The sequence below is a fragment of the Ascaphus truei genome, chromosome 7 (genome assembly GCF_040206685.1).
Source record: "Ascaphus truei isolate aAscTru1 chromosome 7, aAscTru1.hap1, whole genome shotgun sequence".
Classification (NCBI taxonomy): Eukaryota; Metazoa; Chordata; class Amphibia; order Anura; family Ascaphidae; genus Ascaphus; species Ascaphus truei.
The window spans coordinates 15,922,724-15,946,055 of NC_134489.1; the positions used below are offsets into that span (position 1 = coordinate 15,922,724).

The 23,332-nt window shown below is 46.7% G+C and overlaps 1 protein-coding gene and 1 long non-coding RNA gene across 2 annotated transcripts in view; one reads left to right on the plus strand and one right to left on the minus strand.

Annotated features, from left to right (window-relative positions):
- The window catches only part of LOC142498734 (cytochrome P450 2G1-like), a 98,170-nt gene extending 81,089 nt beyond the window's left edge, over positions 1 to 17,081 (minus strand). The window contains exon 1 of the mRNA XM_075607072.1: positions 16,715 to 17,081. Coding sequence (XP_075463187.1) covers positions 16,715 to 16,894 — 180 coding nt within the window. The 5' untranslated portion in view covers positions 16,895 to 17,081. The remainder of the gene's footprint in view (positions 1 to 16,714) is intronic.
- Positions 17,082 to 19,490: 2,409 nt separating this feature from the next.
- LOC142498738 (uncharacterized) lies at positions 19,491 to 23,067 on the plus strand. The gene is made up of 3 exons (XR_012802540.1): positions 19,491 to 20,150; positions 20,861 to 20,984; positions 21,936 to 23,067. It is a non-coding gene; the product is annotated as an uncharacterized LOC142498738 (long non-coding RNA).
- The last annotated feature ends 265 nt before the right edge of the window (positions 23,068 to 23,332 follow it).

Sequence of the window (23,332 nt, forward strand, 5' to 3'; positions counted from 1 at the left end):
TAGTGGGAACTCGATGGTAATTGCGAGTTCCTGGGTCTAAAGATATTGAACACACGGTAGTGCAACAAGTAACACAAGTTGTCACACCACCTCACTGCTGCAACCCAGAACCATGAGTGAAGAGGAAGGCTCATACCTCCTGTGGACTAGAACTCAGCTGAAGGACAAGTGCCGTGCATATGGACTGGAATATGAGAACCAGGCGGTCGCAGACATGATAGCAGCAATCATGGACCATGAAGCCCAGCTTGCAGAGGCTCAGGATACGGCTCAGCTTGCCCTTGTACAGCCGCCCGGAGATCAGGGAATTAACCCAGTGCCGGGGTGGCAGGATCCCGGGGAGGGGACAAGTGCACCTCCCAGGACCAGTGCAACAGGAGGGGCATGGGTGGCTGCGGCTACCAGTCCGTTTGCCCCTGAAATGTTGGCACTGATTACAACGTGGGGAGACCGAGGGACAGCGGAGGAGCGGCTACAGTTTATCTCTATGGCAGTGAACAGACCCGCTTATTGCCCCCAGGTCCAACCCCGCAAAGATGAACTCCAACTGGACAAGCACAGTCTAACCAAGTACGTGGAAGGCACTGATCGGATGGACATGTTTCTAAGGAACTTTGAAACGCAGTGCCGGCGGTACAAGGTGCTTCCCGAGCATAGGGTTGCACGCCTGGACCCGCTACTCTCCGCCTTGGCTAAGCAGACCTTGACGGCGCTTACAGACGAGTTTGCTGATGACTATGACCACCTGAAAGAACTTTTGCTATTCCAGCACGGTTTTACCCCCGAAGCTTACCGGGGTAAGTTCCGGCTGGAGGAGAGGTATCCTCAGGAGACCTATGTCACTTATGTGACCCGCATGGCTTTGTACGGGTTACACTGGGTGGAGGGCTCTGAGGCCAGGACTTACCAACGCCTGCTGGACCTCATCTTTCAGGAGCAGCTCATGCAGCAGTGCCCGCCGGCGGTGAGGGCTTGGGTGTATGACAAAAACCCCAAGACTTACACAGAGGCGGCGAGGCCAGCAGATGACTATGTGGCCAGCCGATCCCTGATGCCCACCAAGGCACCAGCCAAAGCAGCGGCAGCAGCGCCGGCCAAGAAATCTGCTAGTACCCCCCAATGGACACAGAGGCCGCCTGCGGGCAGCGGTCCACAGAAGGCGGGGGAGCTACGGCACGAGCGCTGGTGCTACAACAGTAACAGCACTGGTCACCTCAGACCAGATTACCCAGAACCCCTGTGTTCCAGCAGACCCCATCAGGGGCAACGCACCCCAGCTGCGAAGCCGGTAACCCGCGTGCGGGTGGCTTCCACCAAAGAACCAGGACCGGTCATGGAAACAACTCCCAGCGAGACGTCCCATGTCACCCCTATCCCAGTTTCATCGGTGCCCACAGCCAGGAGCGGAGGACATCTCAGCGCGGACCTTCCGCAGATGGACGGCCGGAGCAGACATCTCACCCTGGTCACAGTCGGTGACCGGCAAACAGTCGGTTTGCTGGATTCAGGAGCTGCAGTGACCCTGGTCCAACCTGATATGATCCGGCCAGAGGAATTGCTCCCAGGCCCTGGAATGCAGATCACTGTGGCCGATGGAGAGCCACGTTTCTTGCAAGTGGCCCGAATATTTTGGATTGGGGGGAGGGCAAGGGTGTGCGGGAGGTGGGGGTTTTACCCGGTTTGGATGCCAATGTTCTTTTGGGCAACGATCTGGGACCAATGACCTGCACCTACGACTGGGTGCCCAAGCCCCATGCAGTGGCGGCGGTTACCCGGAGCCAGACTGCGGCAATGCCAGCGGCAGCAACTCCAGTCCCCCAGCCTTTGGGACCAATGTTAGCGGAGGGCGCAGAGGAGCCCGGGGAGGTAAGCCAGGATCAGTTGCAACCACAGGCTGACCTACTGTTCCCCTCACCCTTCCCCATTCTCCGGACAATGACATGACTGGGGGGTGGCCAGACTTAGGAGCCCAGTTTAGGGAGGCAGGGAAGACAGACCCTACCCTGGCCGGCGTGAGACTTCGGGCGTCCGAATCTCAGGCAGGGGAAGGCACTGAGCGCTGCCTCTTGCATAAGGGACTCCTGTATAGAGAGGAAGGGAACCCGGGGATAGAGGAGGGGGTGACCAGTAAGCGACAGCTAGTAGTGTCCCAGGGGTACCGACAGCAATTATTAAGGGTAGCTCACTCTATTCCGTTAGCGGGACATCAGGGGGTCACCAGGACGCGAGCCCGGTTATTACAGCGTTACTACTGGCCGGGGGCATCTCGAGATGCGAGCAATTTCTGCCGCTCTTGTGATGCCTGCCAGCGAGTAGGTAAGGTGGGCGACCATGTGAAGGCACCCCTGAGACCCCTACCGATAATAGGGGAACCCTTCCAGAAGGTAGCGATGGACCTTATAGGACCCCTTATGATTCCTAGCAGGTCAGGGAAGCGCTATATCCTCACGGTGGTGGATTTTGCCACCCGGTACACTGAGGCGGTAGCGCTTGGCACCATAAGTGCCAAGACAGTGGCAGCAGCTTTGCTGAACATTTTCTCTAGGGTAGGTTTCCCTAGTGAGATCCTAACCGATAAGGGGTCGCAGTTCATGAGTGAACTGTTACAGTGTCACTGGGATGCATGCGGTGTACAGCACCGGCGCACTACCCCTTACCATCCCCAGACAAACGGATTATGTGAAAGGTTTAATGGTACCCTGAAGCAGATGCTTCGGACCTTTAGAGAGGTGGAGGGGAAAGACTGGGAGATTCACCTGCAGCACTTGCTGTTTGCATACCGAGAGGTGCAGCAGGAATCTACAGGCACCCTTCGAGCTACTATATGGCCGCAGGGTACGTGGACCTCTGGACCTATTCCGTGAGGGATGGGAAGGGGAGACTACTGCTACTGATGCTTCAGTGATCCAGAATGTAGTAGATCTCCGAGACCGGTTAGAGATGCTCATGGGGGTGGCCCAGGACCACCTCAGGGCTGCTCAGACCAAGCAAAAGCAATGGTATGACCAGCATGTCCGTAGCAGAGAATTCATCCCAGGACAGCAGGTGCTTGTTCTCAAACCCACTCGGAGAGAACAAGTTGATGGCTGCCTGGTCGGGACCGTACCCAGTTATCCGAAAGATGAATGAGTGCAACTATGTTGTACAGGTAGCGCCTGAGAGGCACAAGACATATCACATTAACATGTTGAAGGAATAAAGAGCACCGAGTATAGGAGCAGTGCTGGCCATTTGTAGCCCACTGCTGGAGGATCCGGCGAGCCCTCTTCACTGACATGCCAGGGACTACCCATCTCACAAAACACCCAATGCACACAGGGGACCTGCAGCCTCTGCATAAGCATGCTTATAGAGTGTCAGCAGAGGTCAAGACAAGTATGGAGAGAGAGATAGAGGAGATGCTGACCCTAGGGGTAATTACTCCGTCCCAGAGCCCTTGGGCAAGTCCGGTAGTCCTGGTCCCCAAAAAGGACAAGACCACCCGGTTTTGTGTGGACTACCGGTTGCTCAACGCTGGGACGGTGTCAGATGCTTACCCCATGCCCCGTATGGATGAGTTACTGGATGAACTCACGGGGGTAAAGTATCTGACAACCATGGATTTGAGCAAAGGCTATTGGCAAATCCCACTGACCCTGGAGGCTAGGGAGAAGTCAGCATTCATCACTCCAATTGGCCTCTATGAGTTTTTGGTGATGCCATTTGGGATGAAGAATGCCCCGGCTACCTTTCAATGCCTGGTCAATAGGTTACTGGAAGGGATGCAGAGCTATGCCAGGGCTTACTTAGATGACATTGCTGTCTTTAGTAATTCCTGGGAATCCCACATAGGACATGTAGCTGCGGTGCTGGATAGGATCAGGGAGGCTGGGCTTACCTTGAAACCCACTAAGTGTATGGTAGGGATGGCAGAAGTCCTGTACTTAGGGCACAGGGTGGGTGGAGGGCATCTGAAACCAGAGGCAGCCAAGGTAGAAGCCATAGTTCAGTGGCCTGTTCCAAAAACTAAGAAACAGGTCATGGCATTTGTGGGCACCGCAGGGTACTATAGGAAATTTGTCCCACAGTACAGCGCCGTGGCCAAACCCCTGACTGATCTGACTAAGAAGCAACTGCCTGTGCTTATTACCTGGACTCCTGCCTGTGAAACTGCTTTCCAGGCACTGAAAGTTGCGCTTCCTGGAGCCCCCATACTGGCCGCCCCAGATTATACCAAGCATTTTCTCATTCAGACTCATGCCTCAGACTTTGGTATTGGAGCTGTACTGAGCCAGGTGGGGGACGACGACAGAGAGGACCCTGTGGTGTATCTCAGTCGCAAACTGCTCCCCAGAGAGGTGGCATATGCCACCATTGAGAAGGAGTGCTTGGCCATTGTGTGGGCACTCAAAAAGCTCCAGCCCTATGTATATGGAAGGGCTTTCACGGTCATCACAGACCACAACCCCCTTAGTTGGCTGCAGAGGGTATCAGGGGAAAATGCCAAGTTGCTGAGATGGAGCTTAGCTTTACAAGAATTTGAGTTCACCATTCAGCACAAAAAGGGCAGTGAAAACAGCAATGCTGATGGACTTTCACACCAGGACTATCCCTCTGAGACTGAATTCATTAATGGTGCCAGCAGTGCCCCACTCCCCGTTAGGGCCAGTGGGCCACAGGTCACCCATTAAGAAGGGGCGGTGTAGAGGGAGAAAGGGGGTGGCCCGGTATTAAAGGGGTTGCACCCCATTTGGCCATCCCCTGATCTCACCAGGGAGACAAGGGGTTAACTGGGCTGTGGTCCAGCAATGTGATTTAACCCTTGTTATGACATGTAAATGTATATTCCCCTGTTCCCATGTTTTATTGTAATGTCTGGTTATATCAGTGTCTGCATCACACATACACTAGGATCCATCCGGGAGTACAAGGGTTAATAGTTCTTTAATGATTATAGCCCTTTGTGTAATTTTCCCGCCTTTTCAGGCACCATTTTTCAGGGTCCCATAGGCCGCCATTGGAGCTCCATGCATTTCAATGGCGGATCTTGCTGTTTTGGACCTGTTTCCCGTGAAGACCAGCAGATGGCGACCGAGAGGAGGAGCGGCGGTTTCCCATTGTAAGTCAATGGGCTCATTGACTTCAATGGAGATTCCTCGACGGTGCTTTCCAGGAACGAGTTGGCTGCCGTCCAAACCGCAAAACCGCAAAGCGGATACTTTTCTAAAAGAGAGCTTTGATCACTGTTAGTCAAGTTCAACGTCAAGTGGCGTGGGAATCTACAGTTCTAGGGCACCCAGGAATAAAATTCTTTTTGCCCCTAGTTCCTAGACCTCCCCCCACTCGACCACCACCGGGTCCCGAATCCTGGACCCCGAGAAGGGTCGTGCCGAGACAGCGGGTCGTGCCATAGGTTCCAATGGCGGCGGCAGAAACCGCTCAGGAAACTGACTAAGTGTGAAAAGCTGAAAACCATGAATCCATATCTCCTGTTCCGGAGGGTCCAGAGGGCCAGGGTTTGGGGTATCTGTAGTCACTGCTCCGGCATGACTGCAGAACCACCCTTGACCCTCTCGGACCAACCCGACAGAGTATGGACCCCCTTGAAGGTTCGGGACTTTTCCCATAGACTCCAATGGCGGCCAATCTCCATTACCGAAGACCCTGAGCCTTCACCTAGTTCCTCTCCTCGGGACCATACCCCTTCCAGTCCACCAGATATTGAATTGATCCCCTGGAGATACGAGCGTCAAGTATCTGTTGTACAGTACCTCATATTCATTTTGACCCTCAACGGTTACCGTATTAAAAGGACGAGGGTCCTCTGAAAAGTGATTTTTCACCACAGACTTCAGGAGGTACACGTGAAACGTGGTGGGCATTTTAAATGAAGAGTGAAGCTCCAGGTTATAAGTGACTTGTAATTGATCTTCCAGATGATGTTGTAGGGCCCAATGAATCTTGGTCTGAGTTTATCAGAAGGTGGACATAGACGGATGTTCCGCGTTAATAGCCATTCTTTATCACCGATGAAGAATTGGTGTGATTGCCTCCAATGCTTATCCGCTGACTTTTTTTGTCTCTCAGTAGCTGAGTGAAGGGTTGGCTGAATCCCCTTCCAAAAGGTCCTGCAAGTTCTGTGCCCTGGTATCAGCCGCTGGAACATTACCTTACCTATGCCTTTTGGATTATAGATAAGCACAGTGACAAGCAATGCATTTTTTGGCAAATGCTTATTTTTAGTTAATTTTTATGTATTGTATTTTGTGATATTTTTTTTTAGGTTGCCAATTCATTGTCAATGTGGCAATCCATGCCCATATATTGCGGGCATGGTTTACCATAGTCACAATCAATGGATTTTATGTGAAATGCTTGTTTTGTTTAATTGTCCTGTTTTTTTTTATTTTGTGCCTGTTTTTTTTATTTTGTGCCTGGTTTTTTTTTTTTGGTTGCCCATTAATTGCCATAGAGGCAAACCATACCCAAATTATATGGGCATGATGTACCACTGTGCCAATCAATTGGTGTATTGGAATTTTTTTTGTATTGCAATGTCATTTATTTTATTCAGTGCTTGTATTTTTTAATTGGTAGATTGCCCATTCATTGCTATAGTGGCAAACCATGGCCCTAATATGCTTGGCACTGTGCCAATCAATGGGTAGCAAGGATGGGGGTGGGGTAGTTGCCCCAGGGAAGGTGGTTATGTGTCTCAGGTGGGTAGCAGGGGAGGGGGTTTAACCCCTAAATTATTATAGCGATTACTAGCTGCTAAGATGATTACGTGGATAGTGGCCATTAGTTTGTTTGTTGATGGTAATGTTGCTGCCCAATCAGGACAAGGAAGCAGAGGATGGTGATGAAGATGACCTTCATCCTGGCAGGGGTAAGAAGAACTTTAATTTACTTTATGCTGACTGGATAATATTTTATTTTTTAATGGGTAAATTAGCTTTTGTCCAGATCTGGATAATAATTATTTTGCCCATTATTGTACTGTATGTGTTGTGGGGATGTTGGGGGTCGAGGAGGTGGGTAGTAGGGTTGTTGTATTTTAATGTTTCTTGGTGGTTGAGGGATTGGGTGAAAGGAGTAGTTGCCCCATGGTGGGTGGTTAGGCCTCTCACGTGGGTAGCGGGATTGGTTAACCTCTTCATTATGGTGGTGAATGGGTTAACTCCTCCCCACCAGCCCTAACCACCCACCATGGGGCAACTATCCCTTCACCCAAGCCCTGTACCCACAAGAAACGAGGTACTCATGTTTACCCCTTCATTGCTTTAGCAGCTAGCCGCTAAGGAAATTAAGCTGTTTTTATTTTAATCACAGAGTATTGTAGCAGGGGGTCTCCGGAGCTAAACCACTTTAATTTCAGGTCTGTGGTCCCGCTGCTTCCTGAGATACAGGCCACGGAATCGGGTGTCGGTATCTCCGCAATGTTTAAATCTCCCTCATCACGTGACTGGGACATTTAAATGCATACTGAGGAGATACCCGCACCCCATACCAGGGCCTGTAACTCATGAAGCAGGGGGCCCCCGGGGCTGAAATCAATGTTGCTCTGCTCCAGAGACCCCTGCTCTATTATTAAAATTTAAATAAAAACAGTGCGACAGCCTGTAAGAGCTGTGCAGTGAGAGCACCTCTCTCTGTGAAGCTCTCTCTATGAAGCTCTTACAGACTGCAAGAAGATTGCATGAGGGAGAACTTAGAAAAAGGCTGAGACAAGGTCACTGCGACGCCGAATGGTTTTGGCATTTTCCTCTCACGGTTTGTGACTTGCGGTATTGCTTTCTGTTTCTTTCTGAATATCCTGATAACACAAATGACAAACCGTTCGATGGGGTCATGTCACATCATTCGAGATGGCAGGGATTTTATCGAAGTTGCTAGAATAAGTCATGCGCCGAGTTTTATTCCTTTTTCCTCATATTTCTAGGGGTCTGGATAACAACATTTTTACTCCGGCTGCCGGATTCACTGTCAATATTGACCTTTTCACCACTCTAAATATTGGGAATTGTAACACAGTTGTATAATCACCTCTGTCTGTATGTATGTCTGTATGTCTGTATGTATGTATGTATGTATGTATGTATGTATGTATGTATGTATATATGTATGTATGTATGTACTTTATGTGTATATATATATATATATATATATATATATATATATATATATATATATATGTATGTGAGTATGTGTGTGTATATATATATATATATATAAAACACACAAAGGGAGAGACAAAGACAGTCCCCTATGGTAGCACTCTAGATATACTACAAAAATAGTTTGAAAGAGTTTGACAAAAAAGACCCGAATGCGCCTTCAGGGCAAAAAAATGAACAAGATTTTATTAAAGCAGCAAGACAGACTAACTTAAAAACATAAACAAACAAATGGCAGCTGAAAAAATGAAGGCAGTGAAATAACAAAAATAAATGCTGAAAATTGAACCAAAAAGCTGTGATGGGCTCAGTACAGCAGAGGAGGTTATACTCAGCTGTCGCCAAATTGCACATGGGTACAGTCTTCTGTGGTGAAGTTATCTCTGTCTTTGAAAAATTCCAATAAAGTCCATAGTTACTCCATCACTCCGGGATGAAGGCCACCGACGGCCGAAACGCGTAGAGTGTATTCGTTTGGCAGCTTTATGTGATTTCTCTAGCGTGACCCCTGCAGCACAGTAACTATGGACTTTATTGGAATTTTTCAAAGACAGAAATAACTTCACCACAGAAGACTGTACCCATGTGCAATTTGGCGACAGCTGAGTATAACCCCCTCTGCTGTATGGTGACACTGTCTATCGTGGTTTCTGTCAATCTGCATATTTGCAAGTTTCTCTAGCATATGTTTTGTGCAACAGTACTTAACTATGTCTCCATCAATTTATGTGCTATGACCATGGTTACTCTATTTCTCCATGCTGCAGGATTTTTGTATTCATTATTGTATTTGCTGATCAGGGAATGAGTTGGTTCAAACATTTTTTTCTTTTCTCTTCCATGTGTTTTTCCCTTGGTTTGAAGGTAAATTTGTATCTATGTTCATGCTTATTGCACATAGTATTATTGATTTCATACTTTTCCATATGCCTTTAGTACATTTTTGTTTATTATAGCAATAGGGTTCAACCAGATAGAATCTCTTTTTTGGTAAAATTATTTTTGTTCTTTATTTGGCTTTTGATTGCTTCATTATATGATTATCTTTATAAGTTAGACGCATCACAGCTTTTTGGTTCAATTTTCAGCATTTATTTTTGTTATTTCACTGCCTTCATTTTTTCAGCTGCCATTTGTTTGTTTATGTTTTTAAGTTAGTGTGTCTTGCTGCTTTAATAAAATCTTGTTCATTTTTTTTGCCCTGAAGGCGCATTCGGGTCTTTTTTGTCAAACTCTTTCAAACTATTTTTGTAGTATATCTAGAGTGCTACCATATGGGACTGTCTTTGTCTCTCCCTTTGTGTGTTTTATATTTGTAACTCTCCCCCAGCACCATCAGTTTACCCCTTTATATCCATATACTTTTCTGCCTTCCTGGGTGTATATATTTTTTGTGTACCCAATTAGACAGTATCCATTTTGGGGTCTGACTTAACTACTTATATACAGTGTTGAGCAACACACTTTTTTGTGTGTTCTATCTGTATATATATATTTATATATATATAGTACAAAAAAAAACACAAAAGGCGCAAATCAGAGACACCGGTGCATGGATATACACCTGAAGGATAAATATATGAACAAGTTCTATGTTCCAATTCCACAACGAGATGTACCTATAGATGAAAAAGACACCAATATGGTGAAGTACATTTAGGAATAAAATTATTGCACAAGCAACAGAGGCTACTTACAATGTAGCAGAAATAACAGGCATATCAGTAAAATGCTTTCAGATGCATCAAAGGGGCTGATAATCTCAGGAACCGCTCACTCCGTCTGTGTGCTCGGATGCGGAAGCGTCACTGCTCAGCTGTAATCAGCAGTTGAGTGGGTCCTCTGATGGTGAAGTCACTTCCCTAAACGGGGATACTGCTGGCTCCGTTCACTCGGTGAGATTAGCCACAGGGCTCAATTCCAGAATTGATATAACAGTCCCAATAGCCTTTAAATAAGGCTTTGCAGTTAAAAGTCCTGAATGTAACAGAAGATAGGGAGATCTACTGAGAAACCCTCACCCTATTAGTTTCGCCTGAGTTTGGACTTCTTCTTGGGCATCAGTCCTGTTACTGTATATTCAGGACTTTAATTGTCTTTCTATTTGCTGCAAAGCCTTATTTAAAGGCTATTAGGACTTGTTCACATATTTATCCTTCAGGTGTTGTATATCCATGCACCTGTGTCTCTGATTTGCGCCTTTTGTGTTTTTTTTGTACTTTGTATTTTCTTTGGGGTGGTGTACACCCATTACATTGTGGCAGCACTCATAGACATCGTTGCAACACTATTTTAAATCAGTTTTGCGCAACTTATACTTTTTCTTCATATATATATATAAATATATATACAGGTATAGCCCCCGTATCCCTCAGGGAATTGTCACATGCTGCGGCTTAGTCAATAGGGCGGCTGCATTTGCAATTAAGGCCTTTTCAGTGCAAGGGAGCCTGCGCTGGCAGTTCTGAATAGGGACAAGTAAGAGAGGCTGCAGTTACATGTTGCTAGGCAACCAGTGAAGCTGTGAGAGATGACAGTTTAGACAGCTTTTAAAAAAAGAGTTAGCAGTTGGAGCTGGGAGCTGGGGGAGTTAGGGTGTGTGTGCAGGGAGCAGTAGCCCCTAGCACTAGGCCTAGTTACCCCCAGAGGTCCCAGATAAGTTACCATTCCCCAGTTTGTGGTTGCTTCAGGGACCGGCCCTACGTAAGGAGATCTGCCCCTTTAGCTATTTGGTTAAGTTAGGACACCCTCAGTGTCGAGCAGCCTGATTGCTGGGTCTGGGCTCAGACCCCTCAGTTACATAGAGACTATCTTCGTGGAGGCCTAGCCAAGCAGTGACTGTGGCCTGCCGGCTACAGGCGGATCCCCGTCAAGGTACAGACGGTGTGGAGCTGTGGTGATATTATCCACGCTGGAAGTCACCCCATGCGTGGGAGGACATCCCGTCAGATGAGACGGATCCATACCGGTTGTATAGCGGTACCCGCGGGCTGGAGCCCCGGGCAGGTATCTATAAATAGTGCACCAACACGTCCAGGGATAGCGCTATCTCCATCACACGTGGGTGGGTTTGGACATAAGGTACTCTGGGGAATACTTATGTTGATGTGTGCACCCGGTGCACTTCTATGTGTACGGCTATATGCATTATTGTGTGTGGTACAGGTACCGAAGTTATTAGTATTAGCAATAGTAAACAGTTATTAGCATACACTGTGTGCGTGTCTTATTATTGTGGTTCCTGTAAGAGGACCATCCCACTCAGGTGGGAACCCTTACAGGTGGAGGCGCTATGTACGACGAATCAGGTAACCCCAGGCTCCCAGTGGCGGAGGTTCAGGTCTTCTGTGAGCCTATCAGGTAACGCACCACACCAGGTAACATAAGTGTAGATTTCCCCACATGGTCCCCATCTGCGATAGGGGGGCGGGGAAAGGTGTTACACAGTTAAACCCCGTTATAGCGCGGTCCTCGGGGACCACCCGATCCGACCGCGCTAGAACCGGGGTCGCGCTGATTTAAAAAAAAAATGGCCGCCGTGCGCCTGATCGGGAGGGAGTGAGGAGGGAAGGAAAGAAGGAAGAGGTGGCCGGAAGCCCTACCCGTCCCCTAGCAATGGCGAGTCCAGCCACGGCATAGCCCACGCGGCCCTCCGAGTCCCAGCCTGCTCCTCACTCACCCCCCCCTCCTCCCGACACCCCCCTCCTCCCGACACCCCCCCCTCCTCCCGACACCCCCCCTGCTCCCGACACCCCCCCCTCCTCCTGATGCCAGCTCCGCTCCGATCTCAGCAGCCGACACCAAAGGTAGGGAGGGGGAGTGGGAGGTGTGGTGTAGTGTGCTGTGAGTGCTGTGAGAGTGTGCTGTGAGTGCTGTGAGAGTGTGTTGTGAGTGCTGTGAGAGTGTGCTGTGAGAGTGTGCTGTGAGAGTGTGTTGTGAGTGCTGTGAGAGCTGTGTGCTGTGAGAGTGTGCTGTGAGTGCTGTGTGTTGTGAGAGTGTGCTGTGAGTGCTGTGAGCTGTAAGTGCTGTGTGCTGTAAGTGCTGTGTGCTGTGAGTGCTGTGTGCTGTGAGTGCTGTGTGCTGGGAGTGTGTGCAGTGTGTGCAGTGAGAGTGTGTGCAGTGAGTGTGTGTGCAGTGAGTGTGTGTGCAGTGTGCTGGGAGTGTGTGCAGTGTGCAGTGAGAGTGTGTGCAGTGAGTGTGTGTGCAGTGAGTGTGTGTGCAGTGAGTGTGTGTGCAGTGTGCTGGGAGTGTGTGCAGTGTGCAGTGAGTGTGTGTTCAGTGAGTGTGTGTGCAGTGAGTGTGTGTGCAGTGAGAGTGTGTGCAGTGAGAGTGTGCAGTGAGAGTGTGTGCAGTGAGTGTGTGTGCAGTGAGTGTGTGTGCAGTGAGTGTGTGTGCAGTGAGTGTGTGTGCAGTGAGTGTGTGTGCAGTGAGAGTGTGTGCAGTGAGAGTGTGTGCAGTGAGTGTGTGCAGTGAGTGTGTGCATTGAGTGTGTGCAGTGAGTGTGTGCAGTGAGAGAGTGTGCAGTTGTGCAGTTGTGCAGTTGTGCAGTTGTGCAGTTGTGCAAAAAAATTAATTTTTTTTTTTTTAAACGGGAGCCATGTGAAAACCGCGTTATAACCGATTTCGCGTTATAACGGGTCGCACTATAACGGGGTTTACCTGTATAGTGCAGAATAAATGAGTTCTTCAGTATTAGGTGATACCTTTTTAATTGGACTAACAATTTGTGTCATAGGACAAGCTTTCGAGAGTTCTCCTCTCTTCTTCAGGTCTGCAATACTGATATACACAGGAATCTATGGCTAAAGCAGTGTAGAGAGAAAAAACAAACAGATATGTACTGTAGATAAGGTCGGGTGTTAAAAGTGTTTGAAGCCAGGGGAGGGTTACAAGGAGGGGAGGTTACATATCTAGGTTTCTTTCTCTCTACATTGTTTTAGCCAGATACCATGCCCCAGCCTGAGACATGTGAATGTTCTCACAAGTGATCTTTTTATTTGATATATATATATATATATATATATATATATATACTGATGCAGCGGTCATTATTTTAAGGCATCACAGCGCAGTTTTCCTGTGCGCTGCTGTACACCACGTGGCATAAACACGGCCAATCGCCCCAGGTACACGTGTTTATCTCGGTTGCTTTGTTTGAATTTGATGGATTGTGTGCAAATATGCAATGAAATGAATGAATGTATAATTATAATTCACTGAGAGTGATTGATCACATACTAGAGTGTGCAGCCCCTCTCCTACCCTGAGCTCACTCCCAATTGCATAAGCACATGGTCTGGGAGCCCTATTTATAATTTCAGTATGGAGAGAATTAGCACTTAAGACATTTTGCAAGAATGGTAATAGAGCTTAGCCTATAGACCTAATAATTGGAGAATTGCTTAAGACACTGGCTCTGCTGCACATGTTTGTGGCAGAAAAGGGCACATGGTGCGCTATAGCATGCAAAAGGTTTATACTGAGTGTAGCCAGGTCACCCTTTGCCCCCTTCGACCTCCCTTGGAGCCTCCGTGGCCACGAGCGATGGCGGGTGCTGCCGGAGGCCAGCGGCAGAACCGACGGCCATTCCGGAGGGTGGGGGCCGAGGAGGGAGCAGCGCGTCTCCCCCTGCAGGTTGCCGGTTGCCGGGGACGCGATCGGGCTGTTGCTACGGCCGCGGTCACGTCGCTAAGGTCCTCTCCTTGCGCAGGAGACAGCTAGTGCGAGAGGCCCCCGAACAGCTCGCGCATGCGCAGAAGTAGGTAGGGAATACAGCCAGCCTTTAGAGAGTCGCGCGAGAGTAGGGATAGACAGGGAGATGTTGTGGCGGCCATTAGGGGTTAGTGCAGGCACAGGGAAGGTGCGCACATGGCCCCAATGTAAGTACAGCCTCCACAGGACTACAACTCCCATGAGGCTTAGGGCCAAGCACACCAGGTGCGTCAGTGTGGCCAATGAGGGCCAAGGATCTGCAGAGGGAGCAAGTGGATACATTTGGCGGGCTTGCAGCTACGTGTCAGTCAGAGTCAGGAGCCCAAGGAAAGAGGTAGGGTGCAGGAGTCAGGGACTCCCTGCACTAGGCCAGCGGCCCTAAGGCCCAAGTTAGTCCTGATTTCCCCACCAGGTTAGTGAGTGTTGCCAGGGATAGCCTCAGGTTAGGGACCCTGTCACTCATGGTAGTTAGAGCTGGGGAATAGGAAGGGATAAGGGGGCTGGTGTTAGTCTGCAGAGCGTTGCGCGTAGTATGAGGCAACTGGGGGGTTCATAGCGGTAACCAATCCGGGGAGCCATGGCCCAGGGCCCGTGCTATGAGTAGGGTGGGTGCAGGGACCTACCTGCATAGGATAGGCAACCCCGCATGCCCTAGGAGTTTCCCCTTAAGCCACTTAAGGATGCTGTGTTATAGGGATGCCTATAGTGCAGTATGTGTCATGTTGCTATTGTGTTAGTGATGGACTCAGCGGATGCTGCGGTTCCAGTGACGGAGTTCGGACCCACGTTGGGGTCCACAGAGAATATCGCTAGGATAGGATCAGACGGATTCATCGCACGTCTGACCCTTTGTGAAGCGTTGCTGATCCGAGCACCGGAGTGCTCGGCAGGTATCTACAGTTCTAAGTGCACCAACGGGCCCTTAGTGGTGTAACTGTGACTGCGCAGTCACCCACTGACTCTCTGCAAGAGTGCGGGACATTGGGTGGGGTTTCTTTGGACACTGGGTGGGATCACCTGGTGTTGGGGAAGCGTCCTGCGCGACGCAGTAGGTGTCTCCTCTAGAGAGGGACACAGGTTATATAAAGGTATTGCCGTGATATGTTATATTGCAGGATAGTAAAGCCCTTAGTTATATTACTTCCTGTCTATGTGATTATTGAGATTGTCCTGCGAGGAACCACTCCCCCTCTGGTGGGGGCCATCGCAGGTGGAGGCGCTGCACCTATTGTAAGTGGTTGTCCATAGTATTGTAATTGCCCCAGGTTCCTTGTGGCGGAAGCTCAGCCCTCCTGTGAGCCAACAGGTAACGCACCACACACACCTATGGTAACACCGTATGTTTCTCCGCTCCCACAGTATAATCTGCGATCGGGGGGGGGGGGGAGGGGAAACCCGTTACATGTACATCACTACTCATTATATAGATTCTAGCATACCATTGTAGCCATGCATAATAATGGACTGCATACATCTTCCCTGCTGGCAGTAAACCCTGGTAGGTAACAGGAATGCCAGCAGTAGTTATGGAGGTTTTCCCTTACACCCTGGTGAGGTGCCCTATGTATGGATGGGAGTGGCTGCATGCTCTGAGTCCCTGGTTGATGACATCGGAGATGCGCCTGCCCCCTGAGGTATATAAGGCACAACACTGTGCAAGTTGTTGTTGTTGCTGCTGTGTTTTGGCTCCTGCCAAAGGGAGTGCAGGATAGCTTTGTGCCCACTAGTGCAGTAACTAGTGGCACGGAATTTCTAATCAGCCTGTCAAGGCCACACTGTGTCCAGGGACCTGGCACAGGGGTGATCTCCCTACGGGGAGAGGGAATCCCACTCCAATTGGGAGGGCGTACCTGGCAAAGGGACAACAGCACGGAGGAATGTGCGGCTGAGGCTGACAGCTGCCAGGGGCAGTCTATCATGTCGATAACATCAATAAAGATGCCCTGTTTAAAGATACCCCCACTGTGAGAGTGTGAGATTACTCAACAGTGGCAGACACCACAGAGAAGGAGTTCCTCACCAGGACCATCTCCCTGCGGAAGCACAGATCCTGATGAGGTGGAGGCGCTGCACATGATATAGGTAGGACTCGCACCCACTACCTCAGCTGCCTGTCTGGATGGCATCCCCTAATACCATCATGCGGGAAACTAAGGAGCCCTGTTGCTTACAGGTGCACCACCAGACACGATCATGTAATGGGAACCGGTTAGACCACACGGGCCAATGTGAGATTGGGTGGGTCAGACTAGAGGGAGTACCTGTTACACCATTATATAACCGAAACAGGAATCTAGGCCAAAACTGCTTTCAATTAAACTAAAGGTCTCCCTGTTGGAATGTGAAGTTCACATTGTTGTTCCTAAAATATTCTGCATTTCTTTTATTGCACTAGAAACATATTTTAGTCATAGAAATCCACTCACAAACATTATCTTTCTAATTGCCGGGTTATTGTAAATGCAAATGTAAAAATTAGAACAGTAGTTATTAGGTATTTAAATTCAGCTGTTAAACACTTTTATAAGAACATGAAGGAGCTGCTGAAATACTGGTGTGGGTCTCAGCAATTGCATTGTATAAGAAAATTAAGCTGTACTGTAGGGCTCGGCTCTAACCCAGTGCTTTTAACCTGCGGAACCCTAAGCGAGTGTATCATGACAACAGAGAACCCCAAATCATTTCATCTATATATTTAAAAATACCATGGCTGTAGTTGGTTTCTATATTTTTTTTAAATAAACAGCTTTCTATAGTATTTACCCACTGGCAGTGAACAAGTAAATAAAAAACAAACTGTCGGTGAAGAATAGCATGAAAAGAAAAACAGACGGAAATTTACTGACCTGCATAAGGGACTTCACCAGCTCACCGCGTTTGATCTGCAGCACGTTTCCGATCAGTGGAAGTGGAGTAGGACCTGGGGGGAGGTTGCGTCTTCTTAACATTTTGTTCCATGTCAAACCGATGAGCATGCACGAAATCAGCACAGCCAGAAAGAGGTTCCCCAGCCATGATATATCCATGTTGACAACTGTGATATACTGTTTTCTGAAGCACAAGTTTTTCAAACTGAATAAAACTGGGAATCTGCCAAATCATTGCCTAACACATTTCATAACTGATCCAGTTGCATTCCCCATCACATTGTAAGAGTTCACTTGGATAAGCATTCCATTTAAATTCATAGGCAGACTACACCCTTCTGTTAGTGAAGACAGACTGTGTTCTCCAAAATAAATTATTTCTCATAAATAACAATCATGGCGTTCATGTGATATCCTGTGTATGCCATTAGTCTGAAGGAAAAAAGGGAGAGAGGGATATGATTGACACTTTCATATATGTAAAGGGCTTCAAAATTGTGCAGGATGGAAGCATATTTCAGAAAGAGAAGTGCCAGAACCATAGCGCATGTTCTGAAGCAGGAGTGTGGCCGGCTTAGGGGAAATGTGAGGAACTCCTTCACTGAAATAATGGTGTAGAGTTGGTAAAGGCCTTTCTAACACAAGAGGGGAATTATTGGGATTTACATAAGGCCACGCATATAGTGCCGTCGATGGTGAAGGAGACACGACGGGTGATGTCACCCGTCGCCGTCGCCACAGGCGAACGTTATATTTTGCTAGGCGGAGGCGTCGCAGGTTTACAGGCATTTGATTGGTTCAAGGACCATCATATGAGGCGACAGCCCTTGAAAAATCAAATTTTGCCGACTACCAGTTTTCGCGATGTCGCTCCGTCGCATAAGCGCACACGGTGGCGGCAATGCATTTGTTTCCGGGCGACATCGCCGGCACTATAAGCGCAGCCTAAGGCTACCCTAAACTAAAGAAAGTCATGGATTAAATAGGGTCGGAGGTTTTGAACCCGAAAGGGCAATACTGTTGGCATAATAGGAGTGCCAAGAGGTTTTTTTTAGGTGTTTTGGGTCAAAAAATAGCATTTTACTGGAAAAGTGTTGATATTGAGGCAACTATAAGGTAGCACGTTTTCTTCGAATTTCAAACACACTACTTTCTTCCACCTGTTTTTACTGTATTTAACTTCCATATTTGGTTTCAATTGGTTAACGAGGGAGAGCGTGCTTCACTGGAGTCAGAAAGATTTGTATTGTCTTTATTTTATGATAAGAAACAGGATAGTGGTCAGCGCAAGCTGTCGATCTCAGAGATTAGAAACGCAATAATGAAAGGCAAATAGTTAACACCTTAGATATGAAATATTCCCACAATATAATGGGGGCAGGAGGGAGGGGGGCAGGGGGATGGATGGGTATAGATCTATATGAATTAACTCACACGGCCTTGTGTGAGCCCCTTCCCTCAGAGTTATGATCCTTGGATTTCAGTCTGATGTCGGATGGTATTCAAAATCAGACACGTCCTCTCAGTGTTCCCTTAATAGGTATGGTGAGCGGATGGCTCCTCTCCCAAAATCCCAAGTGTTGAAAATGGGCAGAGCCAGGATTAGCCTATGCCAAACGTTTAATGGATAATAAAAACATAAAGGACTCACACAGCATAAAAGCCCAGTGCAGCCACAATCCTTCCGACAGATCCACTGCTTCCCGGTGAGCTCACGCGGACGCGTCCGACTGCGGGACCGGTACTAGGAAGTCTTGACGGAAGTACGGCAGCCGTCTGGGTCCAAGAACAATGAGCACCAGCAGGGAACTACGCGTTTCGCAAACTAATGCTTCGTCAGGTTCCTGCCGGATGCTCGTTTCTACTGATAGATATAGGCACCAAACCCCTTAACATAATTAGTTAATTGGCTGCACCAATGGGTATGACGCATAGTGTGGAAATTACTCCTGCGTACGTCAATATTATATGTCCAGTGCCGTTTGCTCTAATCTTAATACTTATTCTCAAATGCAAATACAAACGATATATAAAGGAAGGGGTGTGTATAAACACCTAGCATAATAGTGCATAATCACCTTATCATCTTACCCACGTAAATATGTGGGAAAACATAGAGCCAGTGACAGGCTGAACCTAAAATTTAGCATAGAGTCACAAATATGCGAGAGCAGCTCCCTCTTGTGGTCAACTTGTATACATGAGAGAATATTAACAGCGTCTCTCCCATCTAAAAATATGCATTATAAAAGTATATGCTCACAAAGTGGAGCTAATAAATGATAGACATAACAAATCGAGATAGAGCAACCAATAGTAGGCCAGACTAAAAGTTCACATAAGTTAACATATATCACTGGCGACATGCCAGGATCTATATGTGAGAACAGCTCACTCCCTCAAACTCATTTATGTAGAAAGATGGAAAATCTTTGCATATAGATGCATTACACAATCATGATACAAACATATAAATATGGCAAGTAAAATACGGTGAATAAAATACATATGGCATATAAATGTCCACTAGGGGCCAAGTTCTAGAAGACTCACTTAGATGGACACTTAATACAAATTGATGTAAAAACAGTTATAAATGTAGCCCCTGTAAGTAAGAGCAGGCTACTTATCCTTCTCCTACTGGAGTTTGCCCTGGTAAGGGCAGGCACCAGTAGTAACCATGGGTTTTTCCCCTTCACCAAGCCCTGCTGGAGTGGTAGAGGTAGGCCCCCCCTGACTCTGTGCAGGCCTAGACAGAGGGGAGGTCCTGCTGACATCATGAGGGGCAGGGCTGTATCTATTTAGTGGGCTGTCCTGGGTGTGTGTGAGTCAGTTCAGTTCTGGAAGCTGTGAGTGAAGTTGGAGTGTCTGACTGAACAGTCAGAATCTGGAGAGCAGAGTGTCAGGACTGGCAGTCTGAGAGATGATCCTGTGAAAGCTGAGCATTCAGCTTGTCAGCCTGTGGTCAAAGATACAAAGACAAAAGAAACAGCGCAAAAAACCTCATAGTGTAGTATATATAAAATTATAATATGATAAAACAGGTGAGTATTGCACGTACATCAGTTCAATAAATACTAGCAGTACATGTTGTGGACATGTTACCAGTCAGCAACAGATGGTGGGTAAGGATCACCGGATAACTCTCCTTCTCCTCTCACGTCTCGCTTGTGGTATCGCTCAGGACGCCGTGATACAGGGCAGCAGCCCCTCAGCATGGATATAGCAGCCCGGTGGAGTACAGCTGTCTCCCGACGTGTTGGCTGTGGCAGTTTGCGGGGAACCAAGCTCTCAGTCACTGGCTTTCAGGCGTGTGTCTGCACGTGTGGCGTCCGCTTGCAGCGCGCATCGGATGACGTCATCAAGCGGCGCCGATCACTCAGCAGTCTCAGACGGCCACAGGAGCGTAGAGAGCGTAGGTTGCAAAAACGGAGATGGAGCCAAGTGGCAAGATAGGTTAAAAACACACTGCAGGTAGTGTCAGAATGCGCCCTCTTATCCAACGTAATATACAATGTAAATAATTTCCATTATGTAAAAAATGATGTAAAAAAATATGTAATGTCTTTGATATAGATGATAAATACATATCATGCATAGACTATAAAATAAATTCACTGCCATAGATCAAAAAAGCAAAAAAGCAAACAATAATTGCTTTTCTGCCCCACCTATTTTGTTAATCTCAAAACAGGATGGGTGATGAGGCTTGTAGTTTTCAATAGTTAGAAAGCACAATATAACATGATATTGAACAAGAGAAAAATACTTGATGTCAGCAAAATCTAAATTTCGTGGACCATGACTTATATTGAACAAAGTCAAAGAAAATATTTAAGATCCCATTGTGAGTTTAACCCCTTAGATATAAAGGTATCAAGAGAGAAAATCCAATATGCTTCTCTCTTGTACAGCATCTTGATCCCATCACCTCCCCTGATGTGGGATTAAATATGTTCGATAGTAATACATTTAAAGTTTTGCAGAGATCCATGTTGGCACTCACTAAAGTGTTTCGAGACTGGGTGGATTAGATCTTGTTTGTTAGTCAATCTCATGTGTTCCACAACACGAAGCTTGAACATTCTTTTAGAGAGGCCAACATATCTCTTATTGCATCTACAGATCAGCATATATATCAAACTTAATAGTTGTTTGTCTGAAGACGGTGCATCATTGCTAACAATCGGATGCCGCGCCATGATCATAGGAGCGGGGAAAGAACTTCATCTCGAGCGGGGTTTCAGAGGTAATTAAATGTTTCTCCTCTTGAAATGATATCCCTGCCATTTGTTCATATTGAGCCATTGGGCTAGTCCCGCATACGAACTGTGTTATCTTTTACTTCTGCAACCACTAATAGGCCGTTCCCTTTAAACTATTCTACTATATCTGCATCTCAAGATTGCTGAGAACACACCAATTACTTACTTCTATATGATATATATTGATGGACTTGTTCAGCTGAAACATACGAGGTACCTTGGAGATATGCATGGCTAAGTTTTGTTCATCTGGTATCCTTAAACGCCAATACTAACTTTTCCTCCAAGTATTATAAAAAGAGGCAATTATTTTCCAAAAGTTTTTAAATAAATGGTATCTACATAAAAAATTGAGTATGTATAATTTGACATGCAATACAGATGTAGTAAAAATTATTGCAACTAATGGCGCACTGCAGCAGGACCGACAATGCACCCACGAAAGAAGTAGCGCTTGTTTAGAATCAGGCGCATGTGAGAAGGGGGTGATACTATTGCGCTATTCCAGCAAAAGGGAGTACATTTTCCACAGGTTGCAATAACATTGGCTGCATCTGTAGATTAATAGCCTGTGCTCAACAGTCTTGTAGTTTCGCAAGAAATGACTTCAGATTCAACCGATTTTGCAGGAAATGAACCGAGAGAATGGCTAACACATGAAAACTCCTGGATATTAAAATAATTTAAATTTGAATACAGGTATTGACAAAATAATCCCAGTGCACTTTGTAATTTCCATAAAATAGCTTTTCAAAATTACTTTTAGTATTAGGGTCATGTAATGTTTAGGAAAAAATTATGCCCATTTAATCCCTTTCATTGTAGGAAATGTTTTCTGGATTCTTAAGAGGTCCGGATCATGTACTGGTAATGTTTTCCTTAGTCTGCTTCTTTGCCAACACATGATTTGTCTGTTTGTTTTTCTATCATTTCAGTGTCTTGTGATGAAGTAAAAGCTGTGAGAACAATCAACACAGTTACAGGTGCGCCGACGAGTATTTTAAAACGTGCCTTAAACTTGCCTTGGAAGATCTGGGACTATCACCAACAAGATCCTGGTACACGCTGGGTACATGCTGCGACATATCAGTGACATTTCTGTAGAGACTAATGGCCCATCGGATTAACACAGCAGGGGTCCCTGGCAGTCCCATTCAGGCTGTCTCACATTTTAATCTTGTCTTTAACTGTTACATACGCCTATAATACATATTTTCTTTAACTGTTCATGCAATGTATTGTATATAATGTATATACCCTGTTCATTTATGTAACTGTATTTGTAACCATGTATTATTTGTCTTAACTCTATGCCCAGGACATACTTGAAAACCAGAGGTTACTCTCAATGTATTACTTCCTGGTAAAACATTTTATAAATAAATAAAAATAAATGATAAAAGTGTAGTTAAACCCTTTACACAATAAGTGGAATGGATACCCAATAATATGCTGATATTGACCCCCCAGTGGTGGATGGTGAAAATACACTCAAGCCACAAGAGGATGGAAACTCCATAGAAAAAATATATAATAAAGGTTTAATGCAGCAAAAAACATCCCACTCAACCTTCAATAGAAAAGAGTCTTCTTTTTTCTTAGATATAGATGTCGAACGGGATACGTTATATGCAAGAAAATCAGTGAGAGAAAAATATAGGGTAATACTGTTGATAAAATTTGCAGATACCATTATACTCACAAAGGTATGATTAAATAGAGCATGTCACACTCAATAGTCTGCTGTGCAGGAAATGGTCCGATGCTGTATGCAGTGACCTCGTAGGTAGAATGCTGTGTGGGTATGCTAAGGTAGAAGACAGGAGAACACCATAGCGCAGACTATCCGATCATTTAATAAAGTTATGGATAAAACCCTCAAAAATGCGCACTTACAATTAGTGCAGTTTAACAAGGCACATAAAATAAATCACGGAGCGATGTCGATCTCACCACCCCTCTCGCACAGATTAGATGTGTGCCGATGCACACCAATGTCAGGCGGGTGCTGCTTCCTATTGCAGCCGCAGGGAAACAGCTGCTGCACTCCACGGGGCTCTATCTCACTCAGTGTCACTCCTTCAACTCTTCTCCTGGATACTGGATTCAAGAGGAGAGTGGAAGGAGTGACACTGAGTGAGAGAGAGCCCCGTGGAGCGCAGCGTTCATCGGCGAAAATCTAATCTGTGCGAGAGGTGGTGAGATCAATGTCGCTGCGTGATTTATTTTATGTACCTTGCCCAGCCGAACGGATTCCTTTAATATATACATAAAGGTAGAAATATACTGTATTTGGTGTCTGGCATAAAAGCCCGGGAGAGATACTGACTCT